Source organism: Bubalus kerabau, chromosome 3 (assembly GCF_029407905.1).
Source record: "Bubalus kerabau isolate K-KA32 ecotype Philippines breed swamp buffalo chromosome 3, PCC_UOA_SB_1v2, whole genome shotgun sequence".
Classification (NCBI taxonomy): domain Eukaryota; kingdom Metazoa; phylum Chordata; class Mammalia; order Artiodactyla; family Bovidae; genus Bubalus; species Bubalus kerabau.
The window spans coordinates 153,674,668-153,698,824 of record NC_073626.1 but is presented as its reverse complement, the minus strand read 5'-3'; the positions used below and the strand labels follow the sequence as shown (position 1 = coordinate 153,698,824).

General features: G+C 36.0%; 1 protein-coding gene across 4 annotated transcripts in view; it reads left to right on the top strand.

Annotated features, from left to right (window-relative positions):
- ERBB4 (erb-b2 receptor tyrosine kinase 4) overlaps positions 1-24,157 on the top strand; it is a 1,293,114-nt gene that overhangs the window by 908,760 nt on the left and 360,197 nt on the right. For all 4 annotated transcript variants that reach the window (XM_055573359.1, XM_055573357.1, XM_055573360.1 and 1 more), the window contains exon 5: positions 12,587-12,652. In XM_055573359.1, the coding sequence (XP_055429334.1) occupies positions 12,587-12,652 (66 nt within the window). The remainder of the gene's footprint in view (positions 1-12,586; positions 12,653-24,157) is intronic.

Below are 24,157 nucleotides of genomic sequence, written 5' to 3'. Positions count from 1 at the left end.
TGTTCATCGCAGCACTGTTTATAATAGCCAGGACATGGAAGCAACCTAGATGTCCATCAGCAGATGAATGGATAAGAAAGTGGTGGTACATATACACAATGGAGTACTACTCAGCCATTAAAAAGAACACATTTGAATGAGTTCTAATGAGGTGGATGAAACTGGAGCCGATTATACAGAGTGAAGTAAGCCAGAAAGAAAAACACCAATACAGTATACTAACGCATATATATGCCATTTAGAAAGATGGTAACAATAACCCTGTGTACGAGACAGCAAAAGAGACACTGATGTATAGAACAGTCTTATGGACTCTGTGGGAGAGGGAGAGGGTGGGAAGATTTGGGAGAATGGCATTGAAACATGTGTAACATCATGTATGAAACGAGTTCCCAGTCCAGGTTCAATGCACGATACTGGATGCTTGGGGCTGGTGCACTGGAATGACCCAGAGGGATGGTGTGGGGAGGTGGAGGGAGGAGGGTTCAGGATGGGGAGCACATGTATACCTGTGGTGGATTTGTTTTGATGTTTGGCAAAACTAATACAGTGTTTCAGGTTTAAAAATAAAATAAAATAAATAAATAAAAAGAAAAAAAAAGAAAAAAGAAAAAAAATTGTAAAGGGTGCTTTCTGTTTTCTTATGGATAAAATGTAACAAATAGTAGTACTTATGATGCTATTGTATAAATTAAATGAAATACTACGTGTAAAGCGCTCCGTCTACTATTTAGAATGTAGAAAGTGCTTAATAAATTGTAGATGATGTGGTGAGGTTGATGATGTTGATGATGATATCTAGATTGAATTATACAACACAGTGTAAGCTTTAATGTGTAAAATAAACAGTTAAGTACAAAAAGCAAAAAAAAGAACACATAGAGAAGTTAACTAACCTAACTAAGGAACTAAGAAATGACACACTAGTAACAGAGAGAGAATTGAAATTCTTCCCTGTCCCATGCCAGATAGACTCTGTGTATGTGTGTATCTATTGATATTCACATGAAATACTGATTTAGAACTGCACATGGCAGGAATTTACATTGATCCTATTAAATCTCTTATTGTTACTTTTGGCTCATTTTATCTTCCAAGTGCTTTTAAAATCTTAACTTTTATCCTATGTGTGAACAACCACCGCTTTGTCCAGACTTGTGTCATTTTCAAAAACAGCAAGTATATTCCATTGTTTTATCCAACTCAGTGATGAAAAGGTCAATATGATAGGTATGTACAGAGGCCTTTGACACACTGCTAGAACCAGCACATAAATCTAGGCCCGCCAGGACATCAATCGTTTTATCAAGTCTTCTGATACATACACCAGGCATCTACAGATCCACACATCAGTGTCAGATTCCATCAGTGTTTTCCAGAAGCATATAAAAAATGACATAGGTAAGTTCTTTCTGATATCCAGATCATCCCTCCATAAATCCCTCCATCCTCTATAAATCTTCTTTAAAATAAGGCAGGAAATTAGTGATATCCTTTTAATGTGTATTTTTTTAAATATATGTACTGATCTCCTACATACCCTGCTGCTGCTGCTGTTGCTAAGTCGCTTCAGTCGTGTCCTACTCTGGCAACCCCATAGACGGCAGCCCACCAGGCTCCCCCATCCCTGGGATTTTCCAGGCAAGAACACTGGAGTGGGTTGCCATTTCCTTCTCCAATGCATGAAAGTAAAAAGTCAAAGTGAAGTCGCTCAGTTGTGTCCGACTCTTAGCGACCCATGGACTGCAGCCTACTAGCCTCCTCCATCCATGGGATTTTCCAGGCAAGAGTACTGGAATGGGATGCCATTGCCTTCTCTGCCTACATACCCTAAGTGTTCCATAAAGCTAAAAGGTTAATTGAATTATAGTATGTCCATATGATGGGAGATAAATACAGCCAAAAAAAAAAAAATCACATTTGTTTAATGTCACTTTAAAATATACAGTATAAAATATGAAATATATCTGCTATGAAAATAGCAGATTACAAAACTATGTAGAGTATTTTTTTAATTTATAAACTATATATATAAGTATATATATAATGCAAAAAATGAAAAACATCAAATGCAAAGTTTATGGATGATATTTATCTTCTTATTTTATATTTTCTGAATTTTAAATAGTTTGAATTTGAACATGTGTTAGAAGTAAAATCTAGAAAATCCATCTGAAATATTTAATATAAATAATGTAGGTAAGAGAAGACCTCATTGAGAGGTGGCATCTAGGAAAAACAAGAGAGCAGGTGAACCATTTGACTACAAGCTATCTTAGAAAGAGAAGTCCAGGGAAGAAAAGCATAAAAATTCTAAGTGAGTCATGCACTTTGTTTATCTTCTAGAAACAGCAGGAGTGAGAGTGAGAGGAGTGAACCAGGAAGGGAATAGCAGGAGGTAAGGTTATGGAGGCCTGGAAGAGAGGACCAAATATTCTCAGATCTCAACGACCATTAAAAGGAACTTGGGCTTTTACTTTGAGAAAAATGGGAAGTTATTGGAATTTGACCTGGTCTAAGACCATCATGTGACTCAGTGGCAAGAATCCACCTGCAATGCAGGAGATGCAGGTTTGAATCCTGGGTCAGGAAGCTCCCCTGGAGAAGGAAATGGCAACCCACTCCAGTATTCTTGCCTGGGAAATCCTATAGACAGAGGAGTTTGGCAGGCTACAGTCCATGGGGTCACAAAAGAGTTGGACACAATTTAGTGAATAAACAGCACCACACAAGCTAATATATTGAGAAGAGATGGTAAAGAAGCCCGAGCAGAAACTAGGACACCAGTTTGGAGGCTATTGCATTAATCCAAGCAAGAAATAATAGTGGTTTAGTGATGTGTGGTAGAAAATGATTGGACACTTAGATGTACTTTAAAGTTAGAATCAACTGGATATGCTAGTGAATTTGGATCTGGATGTGACAGAAAAAGAGTTTCTGAAAATGACTTCAAAATCTAACGCATCTCTGAAAAGGTTGTGCTGCTATTGTCTGAGATGGAGAAGGCTTTACAGGGATAAATTTTTGGTGGGGGTGGGAAGATCAGGGATTAAATTTTGGACATGTAAATATTCAAACTTTTACTAATCATACAGATATAGACATTTTACAAAGAATTACAAGCATAAAACTGGTTCCACATGGTCTGGATATGTAAATTTTAGAGAATTTAACCTATTAGAATTATATGAGGATTGACTGTGTTAATATACATAAAATTTTTAGAGCATTCCTAAAAATTTCAACCACATAAGGCTGATCAAGCTGGACACTGCAGACCTCCAAGGGAATATCTAAATAGACTACACTCTATCTAGGATGAAGGATGCTCTGGGATGTTCTTGGTTGCCCTGGCTGGTTCATTATAAGTGCTCATAAATCTACTGATTATCACTATTATTGATTGCAAATAGCAGACATATCTAAATATATTCTTTTAAGTCTGCTAGTAATGTCCTTAGTTCAGACTCCATCTTATTATATGTTTAGTATGACATTTGACATTGATTGGAACTAATTCTGTTCCTCAGTAGGGAGAATTCTATTCTATATTCACAGCTATGAACAGGGATAAGTGATGCTTTGTAATTGCTTAATTTGATAGAAATCTTTGCCATTATCAAATATGAAAGCTTCCAGTTTTTCAGGAAATTAAAAAAAGTATTATGATGTGAATCATCATTGTTATTGATAGTATGACTTTTCCAAAAATCATAGAAAAATAAAAAATCAAGGGAACATGTTGACTTCTTTACTATGGTTTTCTTTAAAGTTTGTCTCTGTTGGTTATAGTAGTCTACAGAAGTTTAAAGGTATGCTGGGAAAATATAAAATATACAGAATAGTAGTATCATAGATAGCATTGTATCAGACCTTTCCATTCAATGAGAAATTAAATTCCTTTAGAAAGAATTCCTTTAGTCTATTCATTTGACATATTATGTATTAGATTACTTCTGTCAGTCACTCTTAAGATCACATGAGGCTATGGATGTAAAAAAGTAACAATCTTATGTTCTAAATAAGTTATCATCAAATTTCTCTTTGACACTGAAATTTGTGTAGATCAGTCCATTCTCTTAGATTCTGTAGATAGAAACATCTGAACTCAACATGTATGATTTAAAGCGGTTTTGAAAAATGATACTCTTATCAGTTTTCCCACCTCACTTTCCCCAGGCTTCTATTTGTACCTGCTGCTGCTGCCGCCGCTAAGTCGCTTCAGTCATGTCCGACTCTGTGCGACCCCATAGACTGCAGCCCACCAGGCTCTGCAGTCCCAGGCAAGAACACTGGAGTGGGTTGCCATTTCCTTCTCCAATGCATGAAAGTGAAAAGTGAAAGTGAGGTCGCTCAGTCGTGTCTGACTCTTAGCGACCCCCACCAAGCTCCTCCATCCATGGGATTTTCCAGGCAAGAGTACTGGAGTGGGGTGCCATTGCCTTCTCCGATTTGTACCTGGGGTTTCTGCTATTATAATACCTATGCTAGACTGTGTTTACAGAAGACCTCAGAAGAAACAAAAATTTGCTAAGTAGGCTCAGTATTATGAAACCTTTGCAATTCTGTGTGCCACACTAACTGGTCAGTCTATCAGCTATTCCTCTGTAATCCTCTCTGAGATGGTAATGGACTTGGAGATAACTGTGTGCTTTAGTGGTCATAGATTTGTCCAAGGTTGTTGAACTTACGGAGAAAGGGTGGATAGAAGTGTTGAAGAATGAACTTGATATATTTCAACCCTTTTGTCAAAAATTACTCTTGATCATATAATAGGTATGTTACTCTCAATCCTTTGACTTAGGTTGCTTGAAATGAATAACATGATGCTACTTATAAAAATGTTAATGAGGTTGACACGACTTACTTCTTTTTCAATACAGTAATTAGTAAAACAATTAAACATCAAGTCTTGATTTAATTTGCTGCTAGGTGAAGTGAAGTGAAGTGTTAGTCACTCAGTTGTGTCCAATTCTTTGTGACCTCATGGACTGTACCCCACCAGGCTCCTCTGTCCATGGGATTTTCCAGGCGAGAATGCTGGAATGGGTTGCCATTCCCTTCTTCAAGGAATCTTCTCAACCCAGGGATTGAACCCAGGTCTCCTGCATTACAGGAAGATTCTTTACTGTCTGAGCCACCAGGGAAGGTGAAGAATTCCATATATATATATATTTAGTTTTTAACTTTGTCTTTCTAGTCAGTGAATATACCTGTTCAATTTTTTTCTGAAGAGCAAAATCTATAATAATTAAGTTTCCATTCAATAATTAGCTTTCAAATCATAAAGATAGGAAGATTGAATTAAAACTAATACAATTATGTAAAGTTTAAAAATAAAATAAAATTTAAAAAAAAAACTATATGGAAATGTAAAGTATAGAGCAAATTGTTAGGATAAATAAACACATGACAGTGAAAACTGTCAGATAAGAATAAGGGAAATATTAACATCTGATAAAAAGAGCAATTTCACATTACATTAATATCATTAAAACCTACTTATACATCATTTGTTGGAATCATCTTGTGACTTTACTATCATAAGTGTGATTTATAATTATTTAAATTTGAAAATAAAGGCTATGTATTTTCTAGAACTCCGGGGGGAAACAAAAATGCAAATTAATGGAAATATATTCACAAATCAGAGTAAACACTGAAAATGAGAGATTGCTAGATTTTCACATTGTTTAATTCTGTACGTTTAGTTACCAAGCAGCTGATCAGATCTAATTGTCACAAAATATGGCCATGATGTTAGTAGAGTTTGGAATTATATGCCAAAGTATTATACTTTTATCTATATGCTTTGTTGTCGTGGATACATTATCCTTGGAATCCTTGGAATCGCTTTTTAAAAATGGCTTTCTATACCTCATCGCAGACTATAAAATCAGCATTTTGCACAAGCTACTCACATGTCAGCACTAACTTTTAGGAATCATACCCTGACACCTTCTTCTACCCTGCAAGTCAAATCACATCTTTTCAAAGTTCAAAAACCTTGACCAACACCATAACACCTGTGCAGAATAAACATCAACCAAGACTTTTAAGATGCTTTATAAGCTTATACTTCAACAACTATTTCTATGCAAATTGCTCAAGGGACCATAAAGTATTCATTATGGCCCCAAAGAGTTGTGCACATCCATGTCTCTGTGTCGTTGTTTAGGTTAACCATTCAGCCTGGAGTTCCTCTCCCTCCTCCTCCTTTTCTGCTGGACAAACAAGACAGCCAAGCCCAACTGAAATGCCCACCCGCTATGGAGATACTTTTTTAAAATCTTTTTTTCTCTACATTATGCATACCCATGTTTTTGATTATCCTATTTATTTGCCTATATTCCTGCCTATTTCCTGGTCCTTGAAAGCTCCTTGAGGGCAGAGCACTGACTCATTCACCTTTTTATGGTCTGGTCAAGAAAAGAAACTGGTTTAGCATAGACTTTCAAAAATGTTTCACTTTCCTTTTTTGAAATATATGGTCATAAAAAAGATACTGTTCTCTCACTCTTTCTCCAGTAAATGTAGTGTTAAGAGGTCAAGAATGGCAGTTTTTAAAAGAAATGAAAGAAGAATCCAGGGATGTAACGGCATCATCTTTTAGCTAGGGGCAGTTTGGGGATATAATCTTTTATGGTTGCCATTGGCTTTATATTTGGTAACTCTTCAACTGTTCCAGCATATTACTTGCATAAGGCAGTACAAAGGTGCATATTAAATCCTGTCCCTGCTGTCAGGCAGTTTCACAAACAAGCAAAATTTCCAACATTAATTTATGACTCTTAAAATTATCAATGGGCGTGCATTTGTGTAAACACCAGGAGTTGGTGATGGAGAGGGAGGCCTGGAGTACTGCAGTCCATGGGGTCACAAAGAGTCGGACCTAACTGAGTGACTAAACGAACTGAACTGAAAATTATCAAAGTGGCTCAGGAACTCTAGCTGCTAAAAAAGAATCCAAAAGCTACATTTTTAGTACCATCTGCTGGACAAGCATAAAAGATTAAATTTAGTCCTATTTGTTAACTTCTCAGTGACTTCAGTCGTGTCTGACTGTGCGACCCCATGGACTGTAGCCCACTAGGCTCATCTGTCCATAGGATTTCCCAGGCAAGAATACTGGAGTGGGCTGCCATTTCCTCCTCCAGGGTGTGAGCATGAGCATGACGAATAATGGACTGACAAACAGAGGTGATTGCCTGTGAATTGGAATCACACTTATATGCAATAATCAGCACTTATTTTTAATTATTTCTTAAAGTGACAGAAATGTTTTTAAAAATTTTTGTTTTATAGTCAGAATGACAGGAAATAGAAATATTAATTTAAATAACTATGCTATCACTAAAGTGAATAGAAACATCAGGTTCTTATTTTTAAGTAGTGGATTTTTCCAAATAGTTTTAAAAGAATTATTACAATAAATAGTGAAAAAAAATGATGTAGTTAATTGAAACATGGAGATAGGCAGATTTTGATAACATTGGCAAAGGCTCAGTGCTCCTAAATGTTTCACCCATTTACATAAGCTAGTGTCTAGTTTCTCTTTTTTCCTGTCCTTTTAAAAACAAACTACTGGAGAAGTAGTTTATAAAATGACGTGAGACTAAAATGTTATTGACATATTCAGTTTCTTTTCCCCATGGAATCAGGCATCCGGTGGTACTGCTCATCTGAGAATAGATGACAGAAAGAAGGTTTGGAGTAAGACAATAAGCCATAGTTAAAGTATTAGCATTTCTGTTGGGACACAAACAATAAGAGGCCAAGTTTATTCTCTCTACTGGAATGCTCTGGGCAGATCTCATTTTAGGTGTTACGTAGATAAATCATATATGAGGAATGTAGTGGACTTCAGAGCTACCAGGCTTTACACTGGGAATGATCCACCACAACCTGGCTTTGTCTAACTCGGGGGTGGGGAGTGACTACTGAAAAAATCAGATATATTGACTTCTTTTTTTAAACACATAGAGGCTGAACATCAGATATAACATAACCAAAACCTTCTCCCTTCATAATAATGCTGAATTAAGCCTGAATTTTCTTAGAATAGTAACCATGTCTGTTTCAGCTTAATTCCAATATTTCTCATAGCTCCTGATACACAGATACAGAAGGTATTCAAGAAATACTTAACAAATAGATGGATGAGAGGAAAATAGGAAAAAAAAGTTAGCAGAAATTTTTCCCCCAGTTCTGGATGAATAATTACTAAGGAGACATTTCTGGGCAGAAAAAACGTTGGGGGAAAAAAGCTAAAAACAGATTTTTAAAAAATATTAGACATAATAGTCCCTAAAACTACCTGCATCATGTTGCGAATTTGTGTCTGACTCTTTGCGACACCATGGACTGTACCCTACCAGGCCTCTCTGTCCATGGGATTCTCCAGGGAAGCATATTGAAGTGGGTTGCCATTTCCTTTTCCAGGAGATCTTCCTGACCCAGAGCTCAAACCTGCATCTCCTGCCTTGGCAGGAGGATTGTTTACCGCTGAGCCACCTGGGATGCTCCCTAAAACTACATTACTCAGTTGCCTGCAAGAATCAAACCAAGTTAGCCCAAGTGCTGAATATCACACAGTTTTGAAAACCAAAAGCTGAACTGCTGAGTGCCTGAATGGATACCAAAAGGCTCAGAGATCTAGAAACAGTGAAATAAGGACAGGGCAGAAGGAGCAGCCATTGATTCAGGAGCAGCAGAGTCAATTCACGGTCTCCAGCACACTTATCATTATAGAACTTGAAATGTGTGGGCAAAGTGATCACCTACATTTGGTTTCCAAAAGGGATGGAGGGAATCTAAGTCTGAGTAAAACCTTGGAAAAGAAGCATTGTTAGGTTCCTCTTTTAGGAGTGATTAATATTTTTGTTTTAATATGAGTGAAAAATGGAAACTACCAAATAAAATGTCTTAACAGCGCATAGACATCATAGATAAATTATTAATATTTAATACTTCTGTGTGTGTCAGGCACTATATCACTTATGCCCAACTAAATGGGTCTTGCCATCACATTTTGATAAGAATCATAAACAAAATTTCTAGTAATACTTCTTTTATATTAAATATGAGAGTAGGCCTTGAAATGGTAAATTGAAACTGCAAGAATAAGTTAAAAGAATAAGAATAAAAAACATGTAATCCAGTTAAAGGGGATCCATTGAATATTTTAACATGCCTAATGTTACTCAGCATATTTTAACAGCTACAGATAGTTGTTCATTCACAATAAATAAAGCTAAATATTTTATTAGAACCAAACACTATTAGAGAAGTCATAGATTAAAGGATAGATCATCCTCTGCTTCAGACAATTAACAGACTACTTAATGGGTCAATTTAAAGGATTTTAACATATCTAAAGAAAGACATTAACATTTTAAACCACTTTCTCAAAAAAGTTTGTACTCAGAAAAAGTTTACAATGCTTTCCATTTTGTCTCACAGTCCTTTCTAATTTCTGCTGGTATAAATCAATTTAGATTTATTAGCTTTATACAAAAGAACTCCAGTCAGTTTTTAATAATAATTATCATTATCACTGATTAAAGTTATATTGTTCAGGCCAGATGGAGTTCTTTTCCTGTCAGCTAGAATGAGCTTGCATTATGTAGTTATAATGTGTTTGGATTTAAATAAACAGATGGCAGAGTGACGGGATATTATATGCTGGTGATGTCAGTAGCAGCGCTTCACAAGCAGAATTGCTTTAAATAAACTCCATTGGGGCCAGGATCTTGATACTGTTAAGAGTGTGGCTGGGATTGAGCTTAAGTGTTATATTAATTTGAAAATAGTGCTATTCACCTGTGGAAGAGTAGACCAGTAGGTCTGAGGTTCAGCCTTTGAAAGGTATCTGCTGAATCTGTCCCTTACCTGCGGAAGCCTTTAACATGCTAGGTCCATACAGTCTCACAAAGAGACACAAGAACAAACAAACAAACAAAAATGCCCCAGTTGTAAGAACTTCCACATCCAAAAAGAAATAAAAATTAAAGGAAGTGTTAAAAACTGTGTTTAAAAATAAAATAAAATTAAAAAAAAAAAAAGTTCTTAAAGTTCAGAAAAAAAAAAATAAAACTAGTAAAAGATTTCAAATAAAAAAAACAAAAACAAAAAAAAACTGTGGGTCAAGGAAAGATGGAAACCTTTGATATAACCTTATTCCATAATTTTTACAATGTAGTTAGCTATGTTAAAATGAACAGCTTGAATAGGCATATAGCCATTCACAATTTATATTAGAAAATTAACAATAAAGGTTTAATAGACAGTGTGTTATAGAAAGGAGAAGGCAATGGCACCCCACTCCAGTACTCTTGCCTGGAAAATCCCATGGATGAAGGAGCCTGGTAGGCTGCAGTCCATGGGGTCGCTAAGAGTCGGACCCGACTGAGCGACTTCGCTTTCACTTTTCACTTTCATGCATTGGAGAAGGAAATGGCAACCCACTCCAGCGTTCTTGCCTGGAGAATTCCAGGGATGGGGGAGCCTGGTGGGCTGCCGTCTATGGGGTCGCACAGAGTCGGACATGACTGAAGCGACTTAGCAGCAGCAGCAGCAGTGTTATAGAAAAGCTTTTATCTTTGATAAATTTTCATGTCCACTTTTCCCTAAAGATAAGCCCATTCCATATCCTTGTACTCACAAAAGTTTGGAGTGAACCTATGAAATTCAACAGCAAACTTCAAGGAAAATCATTATACATGATTTCTTCTAGCTAATATTCTTTTGTTGTGATTGTAGGGAATTTCTCTGTGGGACAGCTTTTTTCACTGAGACCAGTACCCATAGTAGCATCATCATTAAAAGGAAAATGAGGCCACAGGAAATAAGGGCTGATATTTGAGAAAGAAAGTAGTATCAATAAAAGTTTTAGAAGAGGATATTAGAAAAATAATTGAAATTAAACTTTCCAAAATAAACTAATTCTTTTCAATGCTTGAAATATTTATATAAAGGTGTTGGTTTGCAAATTGGCACTGGTACATAAAGGGCAAGGAGAGATGGAAGAAAGAGGCAGCCCACACCAGATTTGTAGGTGACAAGTTTCATAAGCTAAGGGACTTATGTATGAGACTTGTCTTGGGCAGCAGCAAGATAAGTAGATTTCAGCATCCGCCTGTCAGAGTCTTAAAAGTTTGCATCAAGGTCTTAACTAAATTTGGTCACTTACTCAGTCCAGATGGTCTCAACAACACCTTTCTCTCTCAAGGCTATGTCCTTGAAACAGCTGCTCTCATGAGAATAGTCAGAGGGACATACATTTCAAGGACAGGGGAGCAGGTGAGAAGCTCCTGATCACCCAGGTTCAGCTTACAGGTCAACTCAGACACAACCTCTGAATGTCCTCCTCCACAGGGATATAGCTAATATCGTTTCATAACTATAAACAGAAAATAACCTTTAAAAATTGTGAATCATTGTGACATACACCTGAAACTTATTAATACTGTACATTAATTATACCTCAAGAAAAAGTTTTAAAAAGACAAAGTGCAAACTGATGTGCTGACAAAGTGCATCCTGAACCAAAGGGGAAGGGGGAGGGATAAATTAGGAGTTTGGTATTAAAATATACACTGCTGCTGCTGCTGCTAAGTCACTTCAGTTGTGTCCGACTCTGTGCGACCCCATAGACGGCAGCCCACCAGGCTCTGCAGTCCCTGGGATTCTCCAGGCAAGAACACTGGAGTGGGTTGCCATTTCCTTCTCCAATGCGTGAAAGTGAAAAGTGAAAGTGAAGTCGCTCAGTTGTGTCCGACTCTTAGCGACCCCATGGACTGCAGCCCACCAGGCCCTTCCGTCCATGGGATTTTCCAGGCAAGAGTAGTGGAGTGGGAAAATGAACACACTACTATATAAAAAACATATAACAAGCCAGAACTTTCTGTATAGTGTAAAAGTGATACTCAAATCTTGTAAAAACTTGTGATGAAAGAGAATGTAAAATACATACACACATATTTGTACAACTGAATCTCTTTTCTGTATACCTGAAACTAATACAACATTGTAAATCCGCTATATTTCAATAATTTTTTAAAGATATAAAAGACCTTTGACAAAAAGAGATACTCTAAATTATGTAAACAACCTTTGTTCTGAAGGTTTATCTTATGTTTGTAATATATTTTTGTTTTCATAGACTCCAATTTTTTTAAAATATTGATTTAATCCTTAATGTCTGTTGATATTAGTGGGCTGTGAACTTTTGAATTTATATCAAGTAGAATAGATCAGTAGAATAAAAATATTCAGTAGTCGAAGTAAAGCTTATTTCATGTAAATACTTCTGACTATACAGGAGCATTCACAAAGTCATGTATTTCCTTTTCTTGTAAAATGGTGAGAGGATTTTGAATATCAAGAGATTGTATTTCTCTGCTTCATATGTATTTGACATTCAAATTTTGCTACTTAAGTGGGCATTTTATGAGCTATGTTTCAACTCTAGTATGACATAAAAATCCTCATAAAGAAGTAGGAATATTTCCTTTGAGATGTTAGCTCCTAGTCAGAGTGAAAGATTAAAGATTATAATACACACATGCTTTTTCCTATTCTACAGGCGGACGTTGCCATAAGTCCTGTACTGGCCGATGCTGGGGACCCACAGAGAATCATTGCCAGACTTGTAAGTGTTCAACACTGTGTAGAAAACATAGGCTTGAAATGGTCAAGTAATTTTAATAATTGAAGCTTTTCATGCTTCTGGTTATCAGAAACCTGAAAATGAGCTTTGCTTCTGTGTGGTAGACTAGTTTCTATGTAAGTAACCTGCCTAATTTAATTGTTTTCAAGTGAAACATATAATCATTTCTTATATTTCTATGTGGTTTCTGGATTAATGATACAGCACACATGTGGTGATATTAACAATGACTTCAGAGTCTGTACATCAGAGGAAGTAGGAAATCCAAATGTATACAAAATGATAATTAACTGAATTTCAGGTTAACTGACTATTTCAGTGCTTTTCCCAAATAGTAACCTGACTATCCATTCACTGGAGAAAGAAAAAATGAAAAGGATACTGTGTACGCACTCTGTTCTTGGCACAGAGATAAGAACTGTGTGAATTATAAATATAGATTCACTGTTAAACACAATGTATCTTGCCCTTAGTGTATACTATTTTTGTATTAGTTACTAAGATAAATATGAGGATGATATCTTAAATATTTTAAGATATTTAAAAACAAAGTATACTGAACATAAAGACAAATATCTAATGTTTTAACATTCTTAAAGTTGTGATGCTTAAATCAGCACTGAACTTTTGCTAATCTTAAGGACAAATGTTTTCTTTTAAAAGAAAACACAAAATGCTCCATATAAATGGTAAAAAATTATTCTTCCTGCTGTAATAACAACAGCTGAAATAATCAATGGAAAAGAGTATGGAGGCTATTTGAAATGTATTTCTTTTTTTAGCATAGAAAACACAGAAAATATTATTTAAAAATTTGAACATACAAATATTAGATATTGTGGAAGTTTCTAATACTGTTGGATGAAAGTGTAGACTTAAGTTATTTAAGAAAAGCAATGTTTTATGGCAGCAATGTTTTGGCAAGAATTTTAAGCAGGATTCTAAAGTAATATTGGATTACTGTGTGAAATGCATTCACTGTGATAGTGAACAAAATGTTTTAATGGCATCCTAAAAATACAGGAGAACCTCACTCTACATGTCCCAAGCAAAGAATAATTATTCAGCAGACAATGTTAATAACACCAAAGGTTAAGAAGTCCTATAATAGATAATTAATCCAGGCTGGGCCAATCAGATTCTCTTTCTAGAGAATTTGAACTTGGGATCGACAGGTGCTGGTTACACCATGTCAGAAACTTAAAGAGAGATTAAACTTAGTTGAGATGTCTGTTTTGGAGCCATGTCTATTAATGAGAAGGAGAAATAACCAGTCCTCAGTGACACCGAAAAATAAATCAGCCATGCAGAGGCAAAGGATAATTGGAGAGAGAAAGATTTTGACCATTTTTGCTTCCTTGTTCTCTGGTCTTCCTGATGTCCAAATGTACTTCTTTCTTTGGGGACCTTAATAAATGCAATATTCTAATACATTTGAACTAGTTTTGTTACTTGCCACCAAGTTGGGGTGGTAGGGAGTCTTTAGTAAGACAGCTATCAAGCCATAGCTCATGTTATCAAATTATTTAATTCACCTAATTTTCTAGTGTGGAAATTAAGCTCACTATAATAATGTAAAATTGGCTTAATGGTCACTGTGCCTACTCCACAGAAACTATCAAATTTAAATTCCAGAAACATTTACTTATATCTGATACATGCAGACTCAAATTTTAGAATAGTATTCATTTGCATGGATTTTTATAGTTTATAAAATATTTCCATTTTAAAATTTATTTTCATAATATTTCTATTATTTAAAGAAGTCAATTATCATTAACCTCATTCCACAATCGGGGAAATGTAAACAGAGGAAATATTTAAGAGAGTTGTTAAATTTACACAGGTAATACCTGAGATTTCAACCTAAATGTCCTGAACCTAAGAATAATACTGTTTCCTGTATACCATATTGCACAGCAGTTTAGGGGACAAGGACACTGGATTTATAGTCAGCCAGATGATAAAAATCTCAGTTGTTTCCACTTTCTAGCATGAGAAAGTGATTTAATTTTTCTAAACCTCAGTTACCATATCTATAAAATGGAGATATTAAACTTACCTCAGAGGGTTACTTCTTTGGAATCAAATTCAATGCAATAATAATGTGATTGATATGTTTAAATATTTTTGCTATATACTAAGGACCTACTAAATAATAGGTAATATTATAATAAACTAAAAGAGATACTGTTAGAAAACTTAATCCAACTTAAATCTGAGTGAATGCATGTCGGAGCAAAACTGCAGACCACTTCCACCTTGTGAATGATACTGACATAGATGACTGGGGAATAAATAGCAAAAACACTGGAGTGAAGAGAAGGCTGCTTGCCCTTATCACTCACTTCTGTTCTCTGTTTCCTCCTTTGAGTCACTTGAAAGATAAATTACATATCCATATTTATAGAGTCTAGCATCCTGAGGCAAAATGTATTTTGGAAGTCAAAGTTGTACTTATTATAAGACCTGAAGTTTAGAAGTACAATCAGAAATTTTGAGAATAGACCTTATGAGAGATTCTATAGAGATATTAGACATCTAGAGAGCTCATGAGTAGTAACATCCATGATGAACTTTTTTTTTCAAAAGAAATGTAAAATTTTCCTAGCTTCCTTTAGATTGCTGATAGCCCTCTGTTAGTTAAAATATATTACTTACTCTTACACCTACTTCAGATATACTTATCTCTGAGCCCTGATTAAACTTTTTAAAAATCAGAAAACAGGCTGGGCAAATTTTTGAAAATATCCTGCTTTTATTGACTGAGCATACAAAAATGAATTTTAGGATCTTTTAGAGATCATCTTTATCATTTACAAATGATTTCTTTCCTTATGACTGAAACAAATTCACTTCAGTGAGGGTTTCTCTGGAGGTATTCAGTTTCATATTTGTTGAATATTTCCTTACTTTTATGAATAATATACTCTTTGAGATTTTGCATATATTAGGGAAGAAAGATAAAATATTTAAAAGCGCCACACCTTAGCCAAGGACACTGACCTCAAGAATCCATATTATTTGCCCCATTATATCAATGCTGACATCCTCCCACAGGGTTTCCTCTTAAAACAACAGATATGCCAGGAATGATCCTCTGTGTCACTAAAAGGTAAGAAGTCACAGTAAAGACAAGTAATTCACGTCCCAAGTAAACAGGTTCATGATAATGAATGACTTGTTAGGATGAATGAAGCAAAGAGTGGTGATCTGAGTGAAAACATCTCTGAACAGAGATATGGAAGAGCAAAAATGGTGATGACATCGATGATAAGTTTGAGGGAAGGTCTGTAGGATTCAGAAGTTTTAAAAAGAAGAAATGAGGAAGAGGTTTGAGGTTTTGTTTTTAATAGATTTTGTGAAGTGGGACGAGAGTGTTAATAAACAGACAGCTTAGTATTGTCGGGAAGCAAAACTTGCCACCCTAAAATGTGTCTCTTTGGTATGAGGATTAATGTAGGTTATTTTTAAGGCTTGGAAAACTTGGAAAACTTTGATCTTTCCCCTAACTTCCTAGAAAAGTGCAGATAAAGAAGCTACCCCATGAAGGGTACTGTGCCCACGGACAATAGCATGAACTAGGTGTGTTTGGTGAGGAGGCACTTCGCAGTCTGTTAAAATTCCTCTGAATCCCACTGTCTCTGTATTCCAAACATTTGCTTTTCTATCTCCATCTCAGTTGGCTTCATCCCCTCTGAAGTCCCAAATCACTTTCCCCAACATCCTGCTTTGTCTTTAGCTGAAAATTGTTTTTAAAGGGGGAGTTTTGGCCATTTTGACAAGACTCAGTTTTATTGGATTTCTCCCATGCATACATATTATTAATCTTTTATTTGACTTTCTCCTGTTAAGCTGCCTCCTGTCAACATAATTTGTAAGCCAGCCAGAAGAATCTAGACAGGTAGAGGAAAATTTTTCTTCCCAGAACTTGGGACGACAGTTCACCATGCGTACCTATAAAATTTTTAAATTTTGAGTAAAATTTAGTAACATGTTGCAACTTCTTTTGTATCCTGCTTTGGTTGTTACAGTTAGCTTTGACTGCATATTGAATAATGCAAATGTGCCATTTTCCTGTATGACATTTGATAACCTTTATACTGTAAACTCTGAAGCCAGCAGCTATTTTAAAACTGTTTTTTGCTAAAATATTTTAAAAATTAAAATATTTTCTAATCAAATTCCTTAAAAAATTTAGAAAAATCTAAAGAATTTTATAAATATTAAAGCAAGTAAATTTTTCTGCAGAATCTAGTCAGGTGTTCCATCCTATTTTACTCAGGAGTCTGATTTTCTAAAATAGCTTAAATTCATTATTTTAAGATCCTTTTTGATGTTAGAGTATCATGACTAACAGAAATATTTCTCACATAGTTGTAAAAGGTCAAAATAGAACTTATGAAGGGTACTGTGGGCCTGCCTTGTACGTGGAGCTGTGACTCAAAAGTTGAAAGTGCTTTTAAGCTCAGTTAAATCGGGGCCACATTGCTCCACAGCACAGCTTAAGTAAATTGATTCAGTGGATTAATGTACTCATGTCAGGGGAGACAAACTTATCTGCTGTGTGAAGTCTGAAGCTTATAGTAGTATTATTTAGTAGGCTTACTGGTAAGAATGACAACTCTCTCTGTTCATAAGAACTGAGTCCTAAGGTTTGCTCTGGAAGGTTTAGGTGTGAAAGAGACTAAGCTTTAAGTAATAAATAATCATGATTAAAGGAACAAAGTTATCTCTGTCCCTGCAAGATATATGAATCACACTTATCTCATTTAAAATAGATACTGCATGTCCTTTTTTATCTTTAAACACAGTATCAGGCCGGCTTTCTCCAGCCTCCTATTATCAGCCTGGGTGGTTATTTCATTTTATGCACTTCTTTTGTCATCTCAGTTAGGAGCTGTGCTTGGGAGGATGCGCCAGGCATGGATCAAAATATTACAGTTTGATTCTCCCAACCTTACACATTTTGCATTAAAGCAGTTATAATTGTCTTTAACTGCAGGTTGTATAAGTCAAATTTTCTCAGCTGATTACCACTCAATATATTCTTCAGTTTCTAGTTGCTTTATAAGGGACACTTTTTGCTTAGAAACTAATTGAAAAATGTAAGTGCACTTGACAATATGTTAAAACATTGTTGTCTCTTAAACCAAAATGTCACTACAAAAAAAAAAAAAGAGGAAATGAATGCTTCAACTTGTTCATTAAATTGATTAATGAAAAACATTATTTTAACCAAAGGAAAACTTCTAGGGGAATTCCCCTTTTACTTCTACAGTATTCATCCTAGCTGTGCTATGCTAAGTCACTTCAGTCGTGTTCAAGTCTATGTGACCCCATAGACGGCAGCCCACCAGGCTCCCCCGTCCCTGGGATTCTCCAGGCAAGAACACTGGAGTGGGTTGCCATTTTCTTCTCCAATGCATGAAAGTGAAAAGTGAAAGTGAAGTTGCTCAGTCGTGTCCGACTCTTAGCGACCCCATGGACTGCAGCCTAACAGACTCCTCCGTCCATGGGATTTTCCACTAGCTAGGTTATCTCAAAATCTTTTTTTTTTTAATTAAAATAAAATAGCATTGAAATTAATACAAACAGTATCTTTGTTCTAGTGTAGATAATTATGAATGGAGCGTATTATGATATTGGCAAAATAAAAGATTGTGCCAACCAACACTTTATGTTATTTATTGTTTCTGTACAAACTTTATAGAACATGCTAGAAAAAATTAGAAATTATTTAGCATTTTTCTCATTATTATACTTGTGCACACAAAATTACTTTCAGTAGTTGCAATATATTAAAACTTTAGTTTAATAATAGGAAGAAAACCTTGATCTGGCTTATGGATTCTATTCAGTTCTAGGGTGAAATTTAAAAATAGCTAAACTTACTTTTATTCCTTTTAAAATATATGTGGAACTTCTTTGAAATAAATATTAAAATCTAAGAAAATATTATATGTTTCTTCCTCAAAATTTAAGCAAGGAAATATAGCAACTCAAAACTAAATTGCATTTTTTTCCATGAAATTTCCAATTTTCCTGTGGATAGTAAACCAAAATGGCAAATTATGAAAATAATGTACTAATTATACTCAAATACATGCATACAGTTTGTCTAAAGTGTAATTGTATTTACAATCTTTCTGAAACAAACCCTGTTTAAAAAGAAGGTGTAATGCAGTAAATAAATATCCAATTAGAGCAGAGAAAAGCATGTGGGAGCCAATGAAGAGAAAAGAAGCGCTGAGCCAGCAGGCTCAATCAATCAGGATAATAGCGAGCCTTTGTTAAGAGCCAACATCTTTAATTAAAACCCTTGTATTTTACTAATAACTTTGCATGTCCATAACCCTTCCTATTGATTTCAATTATTTCCTTATTTTTGGATTAGTAGTTTCTGGAGATATTGTAAAATTAAGGGAAGCACTACTAATATGCTGTTTATTTTGCTGTACATTGATAATATTAGTTGTAATTGGATGATCTTTCTCAAAGATTTAAAGAAAATGATGTTCATTTTAGTTATCTGAAATGCTCTTTATAATAAAATTTAAAGTGATTCAGGGAATATCATTTAAAGCCATGCTAAAGGCTCAAGGGGTAAAAAGAAGTATACAAAATGTGCCTGTTCTCTGGAAATGCTCTGGGTACAAAACAAAGCCAAGGAGTGTTTGAAAAGATCGAAAAGAACACTGAACTGGGGGCATCAGGAGATGAGAGATTTAGTCCTAGTTCTAAAGTAACTGAGATTCAAGGAATTCAGTTTCCTCAAGTTCCCTTATTGACCAAATAAAAGTTTGAACAAAGATGATTTTTATACATGCTTTTCTGCATAGTTATGATGTTTGCTCTATACAGTCAACAAAGACAAGATTGGGAGAGAGCTGACTGAAGCTCAGATCATGAACTCCTTATTGCCAAAATCGGACTGAAATTGAAGAAAGTAGGGAAAACTACTAGACCATTCAGGTATGAACTAAATCAAATCCCTTATGATTATACAGTGGAAGTGACAAATAGATTCAAGGGATTAGGTCTGATAGAATGCCTGAAGAACTAGGGACGGGATTCATGACGTTGTATAGGAGGCAGTGATCAAGATCATCTCCAAGAAAAAGAAATGAAAAAATAAAAATGGTTATCTTAGGAGGTCTTACAAATAGCTGAGAAAAGAAGAAAAGCTAAAGGCAAAGGAGAAAAGGAAAGGTATACCCATTTGGATGCAGAGTTATAAAGAATAGCAAGGAGGGATAAGAAAGCCTTCCTCAGTGATCAGTGCAAAGAAATAGAGGAAAACAATAGAATGGGAAAGACTAGAGATCTCTTTAAAAAACTTAGAGATACTAGGGGAACATTTCTTGCAAATATGGGCACAATAAAGGACAGAAATGATATGGACCTAACAGGAGCAGAAGATATTAAGAAGAGGTGGCAAGAATACACAGAAGAACTATACAAAAAAGATCTTCACAACCCAGATAATCATGATGGTGTGATCACTCACCTAGAGCCAGACATCCTAGAATGTGAAGTCAAGTGGGCTTTAGGATGCATCACTACAAAGAATGCTAGAGGAGATGGTAGAGTTCCAGTTAAGCTATTTCAAATCCTAAAAGATGATGTTATAAAAATGCCATACTCAACATGCCAGCAACTTTGGAAAACTCATCAGTGGCCACAGGACTGGAAAAGGTCAGTTTTCATTCCAATCCCAAAGAAGTGCAATGCTAAAGAATGTTCAAACTACCACACTATTGCACTCATCTCACATGTTAGCAGTGTAAAGCTCAAAATTCTCCAAGCCAGACTTCAACAGTATGTGAACTGTGAACTTCCACATGTTCAAGCTGGATTTAGAAAAGGCAGAGGAACCAGAGATCAAATTGCCAACATCTTTTGGATCATCAAAAAAGGAAGAGAGTTCCAGAAAAACATCTGCTTTATTTAAAACTTCTGCTTTATTGACTGTGCCAAAGCCTTTGACTGTGTAGATCACCACAAACTGTGGAAAACTCGGAAAGAGATGGGAATACCAGACCATGTTACCTGCCTCCTGTGAATTCTGTATACAGGTCAAGAAGCAACAGTCAAGGCTGAACATGGAACAACAGACTGGTTCCAAATCAGGAAAGGAGTATGTCAAGGCTGTATATTGTCACCCTGCTTACTTAACTTACATGCAAAGTATATCATGTGAAAAGCCGGGCTGGATGAAGTACAAGCTGGAATCAAGATTGCTGGGAGAAATATCAATAACATCAGATATGCAGATGATACCACACTTACGGCAGAAGCTGAAGAAGAACTAAAGAGCCTCTTGATGAAAGTGAAAGAGGAGAGTGAAAAAGTTGGCTTAAAATTCAACATGCAGAAAACTAAGATCATGGCATTTGGTCCCATCACTTCATGACAAATAGATGGGGAAAACAAGGACAGACTTTATTTCTTTGGGTTCCAAAATCACTGCAGATGGTGACTGAGGCCATGAAATTAAAAGACGCTTGCTCCTTGGAAGAAAAGCTATGACCAACCTAGACACCATATTAAAAAGCAGAACATTACTTTGCCAACAAAGGTCTATCTAGTTAAAGCTATGGTTTTTCCAGTTGTCATGTGTGGATGTTAGAGTTGGACTATAAAGAAAGCTGAGTGCTGAAAAATTGATGCTTTTGAAATGAAGTGTTGGAGAAAACTCTTAGAGTCTCTTGTACTGCAAGGAGATTCATCCAGTCAATCCTGAATAAGTCAGTCTTGAATATTCATTGGAAGGACTGATGCTAAAGCTGAAACTCTAATACTTTGGCCACCTGATGTGAAGAACTGACTCATTTGAAAAGACTCTGATGCTCAGAAAGATTGAAGACAGGAGGAGAAGGGGACCATAGGGGATGAGACAGTTGGATGGTATCACTGACTCAATGGACATGAGTTTGAGTAAGCTTCAGGAGTTGGTGATGGACAGGGAAGCCTGGCATGCTGTAATCCATGGTGTCACAAAGTGTTGAACACAACTTAGCGACTGAACTCAACTGATGATATTTGCATGTGGGCACACACAGTGATTAGCCATAGATATAGATGATACAGATTTATGCTCAGATATTTTGAGGAAATATTTTATGTTAGTTTTAGCCTATAGACAGTGATTTTGTATACTCGGAATTCTTGAGGCATTCACCTGGGTCACTACTACATGTGATGAGTCCCTACAGGTATTTTCTGGATCTGAGTCAACCTTGTGGCTGGACCAGCCCTTGTGGTTCTTATTATAATTGCAAGACATACCTCGGCAGTAACCATCAAGGAACTTTGAAAAAGCATATTTTATTATTCACAGGTCAAGGAGGTATGGCAGGCTCAATGGCTACATGGTGAGGTCACAGGTAGAGAGAAAGTATAGACCTGTGGCCCTGTCTTTGTTGGAGTTACAGCTGAGTACTTAGGACTTACAAGTTCACTCTTTACTGATCAATTTAAAATATAGCAGTAAGAATTTAGGTATGGAAACAGAAAAGTGAGGCCACATAAAATGTCCCTTATCTGGGTTACCTGAAGCATTTTTCCTAAGAGGAGAACTTCATGAGCAGGTGCAGTCTGGCTTCTTATCTAGGTGTTTACTAGCATCTGTGTCATACACCTGGAATATGTTTGTTTGAGATGAATGTCTTTGAAGTTGATGTCTTAGCAATCAAGGGCTTCCTGGTGGCTCAGATGGTAATGAATATGCCTGCAATGCACGAGACCTGAGGTCAATACATGGGCAGAAAGATCCCCTGGAGAAGGGCATGGTAACCCACTCCATTATTATTGCCTGGAGAATTCCATGGACAGAGGAACCTGTAGGACTACAGTCCATGGGGTCACAAAGAGTTGGACACAACTGAGCAACTAACACTTAGCAATCAAAAGCTTGTATGCCTGCTAAATTGCTTCAACCGTGTCTGACTCTGTGCAACCCCATGGACTGTAGCCCACCAGGCACCTCTGTCCATGGGATTCTCCAGGCAATAATACTGGAGTGGGTTGCCATGCCCTTCTCCAGGGGATCCTCCCAACTCAGAGACTGAAGCCACCTCTCCTCTGTCTCCTGCATTGGCAGGCAGGTTCTTTACCACTAGCACCACCTGAGAAGCCACAATCAAAAGTTTAATGTCAGGCATTTACACTGCAGGAAAGCAAACTGTGGGTTGGGTAGAAGCAGGTAACCTAGCAGTGAGATCAGAGAGAGTACTACACATTTGAAGGATTACTGAAAGGGCATTGAGAAGAAAAGTGAGAAATATCTGAAAATGTTATGATTAGAAGCATTTTGTGGGTTTACCCTGGCAGTTCAGTGGTTAAGAATCCACCTTGGAATGAAGGGGACATGGAATCAGTCCCTGATCAGGGAACTAAGATCCCACATGCCATGGAACAACTAAGCCCATGTGCTGATACTAATGAGCCCATTGGCCGCAGCTAGAGAGTCTGTGCACCTCAATGAGAGTTCCCATGTGCCACAGCTAAGACCTGACACGGCCAAAAAAATAAATAAATATAATAATTTTATTATGGTAGTAATAACAATTTATTCTAAATGCTTTGTAGCAAGTCTTGACAGTCATTAGAATAACTATCTTTAACTATACAAGAGAAAATTTCAGAATGATCTACATGTGACATGAGAGTGTCCTCTAATTAATAGAACACTCATTATAGTCACTGTTTGCTACTCTCATGATTAGGGAGTTGGGCAAGCCTGAAGAAAAATATCCTCCTTAGAGTTCTGCCTTGCATTAATATGAGATACATCATCTATTTGTTGATTTAATTGGTTCAGCTGGAGGAAGAATTAAGTAAGTGGCACTGGGATGAGAAAGAAAAGAAGTGGATACTGGATACTTGTCAATTGTGCTTATGTCAAGTAACATTTTTACTTGTTATATTAGAATAAATGTGAATTCTCAAAATATCAGATGTATTCCATTTCTCAAGCCAATAACAATTTTATTGTTAATTTGACAATTTATAATAGTATCATGGATACTTCTTGCCATTAACATAGATATTTTCAAGAGAAATAGTAACTATACTAATTTATGGTGAAGTAATAAAAGATAGACCCAAGGTATCATTTTCACATATGACTGATGATATTTATTTTGCAGTTAGCCAAAGTCTTTTGCCTGTGAATGTTTTTCTTAATGGAGCAGTTACAGCATTATGACTATAAGAATAACTCAGGTTTTGCTCTGTTTTGAATATTTCTTGAACTCAGATAACTGTTACCCCCCAAAGATTATTTTTCTTAACAATGAGGATGTTGCATGTATTGAAGATGTATTTAATTTCATTGACTAGGGAAAGGATGGAGATGAGAGACAGACTCTGACACAGGTAATTATGGATAATTTAAAATAAAAATCAAACCACAATATTTTGCCAACAGAAAATATTTTACCAAGTCTACTAACAGAAAATTTAAATAAATGGAGAGTTACC